Below are 12,219 nucleotides of genomic sequence, written 5' to 3'. Positions count from 1 at the left end.
GGTTGTTAAGAGGTGCGGGGTTGTATCAAAGTCAGAGAGATAAACTTGCACTCATCACTTCGGACCCCTGTCCGCAGCAGTATATTGGCAGGTCTGCCCTAGTATGAAAAAGTTTGGATTCCTAAAGTAAACCACTTGGCACGGGATTATTCTCAGATTTCATCACAATTAGGAAGGATTGCAAAGGAGATACACAGAAAATCCTTTCATCGTCAGGAAAAAAAAAAAAAAAAAAAGCCCGAAAATCTTCTATGTAAGCAGCTGCCAATTAGAAGGAATTCGGGGTTGGGCAATAATCGCCGAACAAAATTTAATTGTGACATCCAGGGTCTTCTGTTGCTTAAGGAAATTTGAACAGCCAGCCTCAGGGTGAAGACAGAAAAGACATTCAGTATCTAAGGCTTTCTCTACGGAAATGAAATGGTGCAATGTCCCATTTCTCAGAAGAATATGCAGACTGGACATAGCGGTTTCCTGGACAGGACAAACCAAAAAACCACAAAAAAAAAACCTCAGACGGCCAAGAGCGCAGCGATTACCTTTGTATTAGCACCGGCGGCGGAAGGATTTAGTTTTGCCACAACATTAAAGAGTCCGTCTTTGTTCAGTTTCTGACCGAGACGCAGAGCGCGATGTTCTTCCGCGCTCGCCGCGCAGTCCCCGCCTTCTCGCGGCTCTGGAGAGCTGCCATTCGGCACTGGAGTTGCTCCGCGCTCCCAGAATGCACCGGCAGTCCGCGGGAAACCAAAATGGCGAGGGGCTGTAGCGAAGCGGGCTGTGTTTAAGGCCGGTGTAGGAACTCTCGCCCTTATTCCCTAACCCTCGTCCTCAAGGATCTCGGTTTGCGTGTTGTATGTCGTGTTGCCTGGTCGGGCAGGTGCCCAGTAAGTGCTCGGATTCGCAGGGGAAGCGCCCACAGGGACGTGATTGGTTGTTTTTTCCTGTATGAAGCGGTTGGCACCACTGAAGTGACCGAATGAGGTGAGAGACCTTGGCCTGGGAACCAGGCTCTTCCGGAGGAGATTGGTTGCGGAGGGGGTGGGGAGAGAAGAAAGACAGCAAGTATAGAAGGGAAAGATGGAGGATCGAGGTGGGGGTGGCGGCTGCTGTCTGTGTATGTGGGTGTCTTCTCTTTATGTATGTGATGAAAAGAATGGATGAAAAGGAGTAGTCCATTGGGTGTTGGAGAAAATAGAGACTAAGGGAGGGAGCTGGGCGTTAGGGAAGTCGTTTGGAGAAACTAGACGAAATGTCGAGACGGGGAAACTGTTCGGAGGGGCAGGAAGGAACCGGGGGGTTGGAGGCGCAGGATGAACCTGGTGATGAAGGGGTGGGGAACCGAGAGGAGGAGCCGTTAGGAAATACGGACTGAAGGAGATGTGGGGTCAAAGGACCTTATAGGGCGCAAAGGGAAGTAGCAGATTGGAACGGGAGGGTGGTGAAATTGTCTGGAAATGGAGTGTGGGGGAGATAGTACAAGGCAGAATGGAGTACAAGGGTCAGGGGAGCACTAACTGGAGCCTGGGAGCAAACCCAGAAGGCTTAAAGGGAAGAAGTGGAAGGGAAAGGGTGAAATGGGGGAAGAGGTACCTTACCTTTGGAGCACACCAAAAATCTGAGGCAATTGTACTGTTTAGTTAAATCTAATTCATATCCCTGCTTGGATGTAGGTTTGTATTACTGTATTTCATCTTACAACTGAGGTAATTACGGTTTAAGGGATTTTAACTAATTCGCCAAGATTTCTTCCAACGTATTTTGGTAGTGCCAGAACTCTTTAACTCTGTATGTTTTACGATCTAATGTCTTTACTTGCTTGAATTTTTCTTTGGGAGCAACGAGGGGGAACAGATGGATTTATTGGGGTGATTTGACAAACAGGGTTCGTGAACAATGGGAAAAAGGATATGGAATTTTATTCTTTAAAGCATTTAAGTTTAATTGGAGATAAAAACCCATTTACTAGTTCAAATATGACAACCTAGGTAGGCCTATTTTGTATAGCATAAGAAAGCATGTGAGGTGAGTACAGAGCTAGAAATATGTAAATATGCCTGACTGAATTTGACTCCAGATGCTCTGGTAGTATAGTAACTTTCTCCTGATTGATTCCATGTGACTCCTCCTGTGTACCTTGCCTACAGGCTGGTTTCAATTTCCATGTTTTCATTCTCTCTTGAGAATTCCTTCTTTGGCAGTGGATTACAAAGACTTTGAGTTTAAAAGTATTAAATGTGGATAAAGTAAATACTTAAATTCTTAAGTGACCTTTTTAAAGGTTTCAAATGCTTCGCATGGAGCCATTTCGACCTAAAGTTTTAGGTACCCAGTTTTGGCAAGGAAAGAGTTGATTTTAAATTTCTTAATGTAGAGCATTCTGTTCTTGTTATTTGGAATGTTATCCACACTCCAAGTGTTTGCAGTGATAGCTTGAGAGGGAATACAAAGTGAAATTTTTTGGTTTTGTTTTTTTGTAGGTTCCTAAATAAAAAATGTATAATTCACATTTAAAATTTGCTCATCTTCAGTTTTTTTAGGTACTAAAAATATTCTAAAATATTTGAATTAAGAGTGCACCTGTTTCCTGGTACTGCATATCATGTTAGTGGTTATTAACGGAAATCTACCTGTTAGGATGAAAGCACACATAGTTTTAGAACTGGAGGTATAGAAATTAATCTGGATCCTTGACTGAAAGAATAATTTGCTCCATTTATATTTCATTATAATTTTTACTTCTGACTTTAGGAAACTGGCAGTGTAGTGATAATCTATTTTAACACATGGAGAGATTTGCCTCTGAGGAGTTGCTATGGCCAACATCTGTAGCTTTCTGGTTCTGAAAGTAAAATTTACTGTTTTAGTTAGTCTAAACTTCACAAATGATATTCCTTGGTTATCTTTATGCTTTGTTTCCCCAGTTTTTCAGAATTTCTTTATTGACACAGGATAACAACCTCAAATTGGAATGTGGATGTTTCCCTGTGGGTGTTTTTTATGTGTTAGGGTAGTACTGTCCAATAGAACTTTCTGCACTGGTGGCAGTGATTTTGCTCTAGCCAGTCTGGTAGCCAGTACCCATATGTGGCTATTGAACACTAGAAATGTAACTGATGAGACTAAAAGCTGAATTTATAGTTTAATTAATTAAAACTATAATTGGAATGGCCCTTATGTAGCTACTGGCTGCTGTCTTAGACAGTACAGTGTTAGGGGTTATTGTATCCATTCATTAGGAATAGTCCCATCTGATACTCATGGAAACCCATGAACCTAAGGGTAAGGTACTATCTTTTAATTAAGGAGATTGAAATTCTTTGTACATTTTAAGATAAAGTATTTTTCATCTTTGCCACACATTATGTCTTTCATATCTATTCTCATGTAACATTGCAAAAGAATAATAAAGGTAGGAACTTCTGTGGTCTTTCTAAAGAGATCTAAGATTCTGTTTCTTTTGTTGAAATACAGCAAAAATGGATGTTAGGAAAGTTTGTTTTTAAAAATTTACTTTGTTATTTGGATACATCATTTAAAAACAACTTTTTATTAAGGAAAATTGCAAACATTTACGAAGTGAACACAAGTAGTATAATGAACATTTTTGTATCCATGCTTGTTTCAGCTATACCTCTACCCACTCCCGCACTTCACTCCATTGTTTCTGTTATTTTTTAAAGTTTTTTAGTTTGTTGTTGTTGTTTTTATTAAGGGGTAGGTGGGGAGGCAGAGAGACAGGCTCCCCCATGTGCCCTGACCCAGATCCACCCTGCAAGCCCCAGAGTGATGCTCTGCCCATCTGGGGTGTTACTCTGTTGCTCAGCAACTGAGCTGTTTTAGTGCCTGAGGCTAGGCCATGGAGCCATCCTCAGGTGATGGGGGCCAACTTGCTCAAACCATTCAAACCATGGCTATAAGAGGAGGAGAGAGAAAGAAAGGAGGGGGAGGAGTGGGAAACAGATGGTTGTTTCTGTGTGCCCTGACCAGGAATCAAACCCAGGACTTCCATATTTAGAACTGATGCTGTACCACTGAGCTGAGCCAACTGGCCAGAGCCAAGTGGGTTTTTTTTGTTTTATTTGTTTTTTTTAGGTAAAATTTATACATGTTGAAATGTACAAATATTAACTATACACTTTAAAAATAATAGCTCTTAGTGGGATATAATGCATATATCATTTACAAATACATAATGCACATGCATGTTACCTTTTAAGGTACAATTCAATGATTTTTTAAAAATCATATTCACAGAGTTTTGCAGCCCTCACCATTATCTAACTTCAGAACATTTTCATCATCCCAAAATGAAAATCTGTATCCACTAGCAGTTATTCTTTATTCATCCCTCCTCCTCTCTCTGGCAAGCACTAATCTATTTTCTGTGCTTATATTTTGCCTATCCTGAACATTTCATATAAATGGAGTCATACAATTTTAAGCCTTTTGTCTGGCTTTTTTCACTTAGCATAATGTTCCAAGGTACACATCCATGTTGTAGCATGTATCTGTATTTCATTCTTGTTTATGGCCAAAATATATTTCATACTATATTTGTTTATTCAGTAGTTGATCAACATTTGGATTGTTTCTACTTTTTGGCTATTATAAGTAATGCTGTAAACATTTGTATATAGGGTTGGTGTGAACATGTGTTTCTATATATTTCTCTTGGGCACATATCTAAGTGGAATTGCTGGGTCAGATAATAGCTCTATGTTTTAACATTTTGAGGAACTGCCAAACAGTTTTTCAGAGAGCCTGTACCCTTTTAGTCTCACCAGCAACTATAAGGATTCCGGTTTCTCCACGTTCTTGCCAACACTATCTGTCTGGTTTTTTTGACAGAGACAGAGAATCAGAAAGAGGGACAGATAGGGATAGACAGACCGGAAGGGAGAAAGATGAGAAGCATCAATTCTTTGTTGTGGCACCTTAGTTGTTCACTGATTGCTTGCTCAGATGTGCCTTGATGGGGGAGGGGGGGGACTACAGCAGAGTGAGTGATCCCTTGCTCAAGCCAGTGACCTTGGGGTCATGTCTATGATCCAATGCTCAAGCCAGCGACCCCACGCTCAAGCTGGCGACCTTGGGGTTTTGAATGTAGATCCTCTGCGTTCCAGTCGGATACTCGTTCCACTGCACCACTGCCTTGTCTGGCTGTCTTTTTTATTATAATCATCTTAATGGGTGTTCAGTGGTATCTCGTTTTTATTTGCATTACCCTGATGGCTAAGGATGTTGAGCATCTTTGGAAAACTGCCTATTCACATCCTTTGCCCATTTAAAAAATTGGATTATTTATTTTTTGTTGAGTTCTAAGCATTTTTTTAATATATATTTTAAATACAAGTCCCTTATCAGATGTAAAATTTGCAATTATTTTCTCTTCTGTGGCCTGTCTTTTTACTTGGTGGTATCCTTTGAAGCACAAAAATTTTTATTTTGATGAAGTTCAGTTTATCCCTTTCTCCTTTTTTGCTTGTGCTTTTTATATTATGTCTAAGAAAATGTTGCACAATCCCATTATAATTTTGTCAAATGGATATACTATGTAAATCATATACTTATTATGGTATAGAATATTTCTCTCCTCCCAGAAAGCTCACATGTAGCCTTTCTCAGCCATTTCCCCAGCCACTGTTCTCATTTTTTTTCATTTTAGATTGATTTGTCTGAAACTTTATATAAAAGGAATCATACACTATACATATCAGTTAAAAATTTTAAATTTAGAACTGCAGTCTTAGCTTAAAAGTCCCATTCTGCAAGGGATATTGTTATAATAATGGATTAAGAATCTTACTCGTCTGACAGGCGGTGGAGCAGTGGAGAGAGAGTCGGATGGGATGCGAGGACCCAGGTTCCAAACCCCAAGGTCACCAGCTTGAGCGCTGGCTCATCTGGTTTGAGCAAAGCTCACCAGCTTGGACCCAAGGTTGCTGGCTTGAGCAAGGGGTTGCTGCGTCTGCAGTAGCCCCACGGTCAAGGCACATATAAGAAAGCAATCAATGAACAACTTAAGGTGTCGCAACGAAAAGCGGGATGATTAATGCTCATTTCTCTCCGTTCCTGTCTGTCTATCCCTATCTATCCCTCTCCGACTCTGTCTTTGAAAAAAAAAAAAAAAAGAATCTTATTCATGTCTTTAGTTTTAACCAGTATTTTGTGTAATATAAAGTTTTTTTAATAGCTTATGAAGGTAGTTTTTATATTTTGAGAGGATAAAAATAAGTAAGGTACTTCCAAATGTTGCCTAAAATGAGGATTTGAAAATTAGGGGATTAAGGCAATGTGTGGGATCCTTCCGATGATGGATATGCTGTTGACTGTATTGATGTTAGTTTTTTGGTTGTGATGATCTACAGTTTTCAATGATTTACCATTTGGGGGAACTGCGTATAAGTTACACAGAATCTATTCCTTCTTAAAACTGTATGAGAATCCACAATTATCTCAAACTAAAATTGTCAATTAAAAAATAAAAATTAGGGGGACAGAGTAGACCAAAGAAAGCATAGTAAGTAAAAACAGGTTGAATTTGTTTGGTTTCAGTCAGCCAGGTACTAAAAACAAACTAGAGATGCGTTTTTGTTTTTCTCTACTCTTGCTAGTGAAGTTTATACTGCAGAAAACGCTCCCACAACTTTCTTGGTTATGGTGGGCAAGGGTGGAGTGGGAAGATACAGTTGTGTAGTGGAAAGTACTCAGAAGATTTGGGTTTGTGTTTAACTGCTACCTCTGCAGCAGCTTTAGTTTTCTTATAAAATGGAAATGTTACTAACCTTTGTTATTCCAGGATTGCTGGGAGGATCAAGAAAGAGAATACAGAAAAAAAGTGCTTTATAAACTCTAGATGCAATATAATTGTATAACATTAATTTACAAACTTTTCCCAGGAGAGTTTTTATATAAAACAAGAGAGTAATAAATGTTATCCACTAAAAACACCTGTACAGTCTTCCTCCCCAGATGATGTTGTATGTTTAATACTGAATGACTGTTTTGCCCTATTCATAATTATTTCAAGTATGTTAACCAAACTACCACATACCCTGTTGAGCATAATATAGTTTAGAAGTGTTACTGAACTAAATGTTAAATGTTTTAAAAACCATGTTTAGTTCAAGTCTGAAAAATACTGGACCTTGGTATTTTGGGATATTTTATAAATTGCTGACTAGCCCTAAGAATGTTCATTGACATTAGTTAACTACTAGAATGACCTGCAGAGCTAAAAACCAAAACCAAAGCAAACAAAACCAGTTTCTTGGAACTCATCCTCTAGAGCAGGGGTCGGGAACCTTTTTGGCTGAGAGAGCCATAAATGCCACATATTTTAAAATGTAATTTCGTGAGAGCCATACAACGAACGACCTGTGTACATTAGGCATTCTCCAATAAAAATTTGGTGTTGTCCCGGAGGACAGCTGTGATTGGCTATAGCCACCCGCAACCATGAACATGAGTGGTAGGAAATGAATGGATTGTAATACATGAGAATGTTTTATATTTTTAACATTATTATTATTTTTATTAAAGATTTGTCTGCGAGCCAGATGCAGCCATCAAAAGAGCCACATCTGGCTCGCAAGGCATAGGTTCCCCACCTCTGCTCTAGAGATTACTAACCCTAGGTTTGATTTGTATTCATGTTATTTCTGTGCTTTTTAAATTTTCTTACTTGATTTTTGTTTTGCAGCCAGAGTTAAGAAGCACTAGATTTTGTTCTAAGGTCAAGATTAGAAACCTAGGAGTTCTTTATTTTTTTAAAAAGAACTTAAAAAATTTTTTTTCAGTTACCTTTTGCATTTAATGTTATTTTGTATTACTTTAAGGTGTACAGGATAGTTGTTTGACAAGCATATACATACCATACTTTACAAAGTGTTTTTCAGATATTTCCAGTACCCCCCGGCCCCATACTTATTGCAATATTATTGGCTATATTCCCTAAGCTGTCCTTTATATCCTCATGACTATTTTGTAACTACCAATTTGTACTTAATCCCTTCACCTCTTTTACCTAGTCCTCCCCCAAACCTCCTCCCCTGTGGCAACCATCGGTCTGCTTTTGTGTCTGAATGTTTCAGTTTTATTTGTTCATTTATTTTGTTCTTTAGATTCTACATATGAGTAAGATCATATGGTATATATGTTTCTTTGACTTATTTCACTTAGCACAATACCCTCTATGTTTATTCATGCTGTCACAAATGGTAAGATTTCATTCTCGTTTTTTGGCTATCATTCCATTGTATATATATGTACCATAGGTTTTTTTATTCACTCATCTATTGATGAGCACTTGGGCTGCTTCCATATCTTGGCTATTGCAAATAACACTTCAGTGAATATATTTTTTTGAATTTGAAGGAATAGACATTATTTAAAGAGGATTTCCAAGTATCTGACTTTGTACAGCTGGTTGTTGACATTTGAAGAAGTGGAGAACTCAAGTGGAGGAGTAGGTTTTGAATAGAAGAGTATGAGCTCACTTTTGGACCTCATGAGTTTGAGTTGGTTATGGAAAATCCAAACTGAGGTGGTCAGTAATAGATATATAGGAATGATATTTTTCCATTAAGCTATACATTAAAAAGGTAGCAGCTGATAGATGCAGTAGAATCTATGGAGAGAATAGATTTATAAAATGAGAATACGTGGACTAAGGAAAGGTCTGAACAGAAAGAAAGTCATTGGTGACCGGCTGACAGCAGTTTCAAACTTAGGAGTTCTTTTTTATTTTAGAAAGGAGAGAAAGAGGGAGAGACAGAGAGAGAGAGGAGAGAAAGACCGAGAGAGAGAGAGAAGGGGGGAGGAGCAGGAAGCATCAACTCCCATATGTGCCTTGACCAGGGTAGCCCAGGGTTTTGAACCGGCGACCTCAGCATTTCCAGGTCGACGCTTTATCCATTGCGCCACCACAGGTCAGGCCTCAAACTTAGGAGTTCTTATTAAAAAATAATTAAGAACTCTATAGAGGGAAGACTAATAATGAACATGTTTCTCTTACTTGGAAGAGAAATATTTTATTAGTTTCAATCATACTTCTTTAAAATATTTAAAATCAGTGATTAATAAAGTAGTTGTAATGGAACTCTGTAGTCTGGATACCTTGTGGATTGTTAGATGTTTTATAAAATTACATTTAGGTGTTGTGAGTTAGAGAATTCTCCTCTCTGGAGGTGTTGAAGCATAGGATAGATGTTCATCTAATTTTGGGATATTATAAGAAGCCATTTTTTTCCCCTGTTAGCTAGAAAGTAAATGACTTTCCAGGTGCTCTCTAAAACAAAAGTAAGATTTTAGATTATAATGAAAGCAATGGGCACTATTTTTCCATTAAGTTAATGATGAGAATTGTCAAGGACATAGAATCCTTCCCAAAGTCAAGTTTCTCCTGAGTGTCCTTTTTTCTAATTTTATCTAGATTTCTCAGTTCTTTTCTACTTTTGACAATTGTTCAAATCCATTTCTTAGATTTTTTCTTTCTCTAAACAGGCTGAAGATATGTATGTTATCTCAGTTTTTTGTTTTAAGAGTTTTATTGGTGCTCATTAGAAACAAAACTGGTGGTTTGCAAAAGTTTAAAAAGTGTACATTTTTATAGTCTGTCTTTTTTTTTTTTTTTCTTTTTAGTGCAGTGATTCTCAAGCTTTTTGGACTCAGGACCAAATTACACTCTTAATTATTGAATACCCCAAGAACTTTTATGTGTTATCTCTATCAGTATTTAATATATTAGAAATGTAAACTGAGGGGTCCTGGCCGGGTTGCTCAGTGGATAAAGTGTCATCCTAGTGTGCTGAAGTCACCAGTCAGGGCACATACTAGAGGCAACCAGTGAGTGCACAGCTAAGTGGAATGTCTCCCTCCTTTTCTCCCTCCCCCTTCCCCCCTCTTGTCTCTCCCCTTCCCCCTCTTGTCTCTCCTCTTCCCCCCTCTTATCTCTCCCCTTCCCCCTCTTGTCTCTCCCTTACCCCCCCTTTTGTCTCTCCCCTTCCCCCCTCTTGTCTCCCCCTTCCCCCCTCTTGTCTCTCTCCTTCCCCTCTTGTCTCTCCCCTTCCCCCCTCTTGTCTCTCCCCTTCCCCCTCTTGTCTCTCTCCTTCCCCTCTTGTCTCTCCCTTACCCCCCTTTTGTCTCTCCCCTTCCCCCTCTTGTCTCTCTCCTTCCCCTCTTGTCTCTCCCTTACCCCCCTTTTGTCTCTCCCCTTCCCCCTCTTGTCTCCCCCTTCCCCCTCTTGTCTCTCTCCTTCCCCTCTTGTCTCTCCCCTTCCCCCTCTTGTCTCTCCCCTTCCCCCTCTTGTCTCTCTCCTTCCCCTCTTGTCTCTCCCTTACCCCCCTTTTGTCTCTCCCCTTCCCCCCTCTTGTCTCTCCCCTTCCCCCCTCTTGTCTCTCCCCTTCCCCCTCTTGTCTCTCTCCTTCCCCTCTTGTCTCTCCCCTTCCCCCTCTTGTCTCTCCTCTTCCCCCCTCTTATCTCTCCCCTTCCCCCTCTTGTCTCTCCCTTACCCCCCTTTTGTCTCTCCCCTTCCCCCCTCTTGTCTCCCCCTTCCCCCCTCTTGTCTCTCTCCTTCCCCTCTTGTCTCTCCCCTTCCCCCCTCTTATCTCTCCCCTTCCCCCTTTTGTCTCTCTCCTTCCCCTCTTGTCTCTCCCCTTCCCCCTCTTGTCTCCCCCTTCCCCCCTCTTGTCTCTCCCCTTCCCCCCTCTTGTCTCCCCCTTCCCCCCCTCTTGTCTCTCTCCTTCCCCTCTTGTCTCTCCCCTTCCCCCTCTTGTCTCCCCCTTCCCCCCTCTTGTCTCTCTCCTTCCCCTCTTGTCTCTCCCCTTCCCCCCTCTTGTCTCTCCCCTTCCCCCTCTTGTCTCTCCCCTTCCCCCCTCTTGTCTCTCTCCTTCCCCTCTTGTCTCTCTCCTTCCCCCTCTTGTCTCCCCCTTCCCCCCCTCTTGTCTCCCCCTTCCCCCCTCTTGTCTCTCCCCTTCCCCCTCTTGTCTCTCCCCTTCTCCCCTTTTGTCTATCCCCTTGCCCCCTCCCTTTTCCCCTCCCTCCTCTTCCCTATCTCCCTTCCACCCTCTTCCCTCTCTCCTTTCCACACCCCACTCTCTCTTCCCCCCTTCTCTTCCCCCTCCCTTCTCCCCTCTCCCTCAGTTCATCTCTCCCTTCATCTCTCTCTCTCTTCATCTCTCTCTCAAATCAATGGAAAAAAGAAATTAAAACCGAGAAAATTATAAATAATAATATGTGTGTATGTATGATGACTTTTCAGAGCAAAATCATCACTCATTTAGCCTCAAATTTCTACTCTTGTGGGAGAATGAGACTGAAAAACACATAATGCCTTAGTATTATTTTGAAACCGGCTATGACCTGTAGGCCTTTTAGACCCCTAGGAACCATACCTCGAGACCTGCTACTCTAGCCCATTGTTACTTTAGGGCAGGGGTCAGGATCCTATGGTTCTCAAACCAGGTGTGGTTCTTTTGGTGGCTGCATCTGGCTCGCAGACAAATCTTTAATAATAAAAAAATGTTAAAAATATAAAACATTCTCATGTATTACAATGCATTCATTTCCTACCGCTCATGTTCATGGTTGAGGGTGGCTGGAACCAATCACAGCTGTCCTCCGGGACAACACCAAATTTTTACTGGATAATGCGTAACGTACATGGGTCGTTGTATGGCTTTCATGGAATTACATTTTAAAATACGTGGCATTCATGGTTCTCTCAGCCAAAAAGTTTCCCGACCCCTGCTTTAGGGAGTTAGGGTTACTTCATGCATTGCAGGATGGTTAACATTCCTGGCCTCTTTAAGCGTGCGTGTGTGTATGTATGTATATATATGTGTATATATGTATATACACTGCTCACAAAAATCGGAATCAGGGAACGTACAGATACTTTAGTACTTTAAGCTTTATAGGGCATTTTCACCAATTAATAAAAGTTGATTTTGCATCTCATTTGCATAATCAACTTTCTTTGATTTGTTTGCTTTTCTGATGTTCTTGTTTAATAAAAAAATCAAATGCTTCTTTTTTTATTGCTTCATATTCATTTTGAAATATTCCCTAATTTTTGTGAGCAGTATAGATGTGTGTGTGTGTGTGTGTGTGTGTGTGTGTGTGTATTGCCTCTTCACAGAAAAAAATTGAGGCTCTCAGACATGAACTGCTTCTGCTTTCTATCTTTAGGTCTATCAATTTACCTACAAATGTTCCCTT

The 12,219-nt window shown here is 40.5% G+C and overlaps 1 protein-coding gene across 5 annotated transcripts in view; it reads left to right on the top strand.

Moving 5' to 3' along the window:
• The first annotated feature begins 565 nt into the window (after positions 1-565).
• MTF2 (metal response element binding transcription factor 2) overlaps positions 566-12,219 on the top strand; it is a 72,605-nt gene continuing 60,951 nt past the window's right edge. For 3 of the 5 annotated variants that reach the window (XM_066376772.1, XM_066376773.1, XM_066376770.1), the window contains exon 1: positions 567-981. Coding sequence is in view for 2 of the 5 variants with exons in the window: in XM_066376770.1 (XP_066232867.1) it covers positions 977-981 (5 nt within the window). In the remaining 3 variants the exon portion in view is untranslated. Of the gene's footprint in view, positions 982-1,063; positions 1,115-12,219 lie in introns of those variants that run through there. The other 2 variants (XM_066376771.1, XM_066376774.1) reach the window with 2 other exon arrangements.

Source organism: Saccopteryx leptura, chromosome 3, assembly GCF_036850995.1.
Source record: "Saccopteryx leptura isolate mSacLep1 chromosome 3, mSacLep1_pri_phased_curated, whole genome shotgun sequence".
Lineage (NCBI taxonomy): Eukaryota > Metazoa > Chordata > Mammalia > Chiroptera > Emballonuridae > Saccopteryx > Saccopteryx leptura.
Note: the sequence above shows the minus strand (reverse complement) of the source record. Positions and strands in the feature narration are given on the sequence as shown.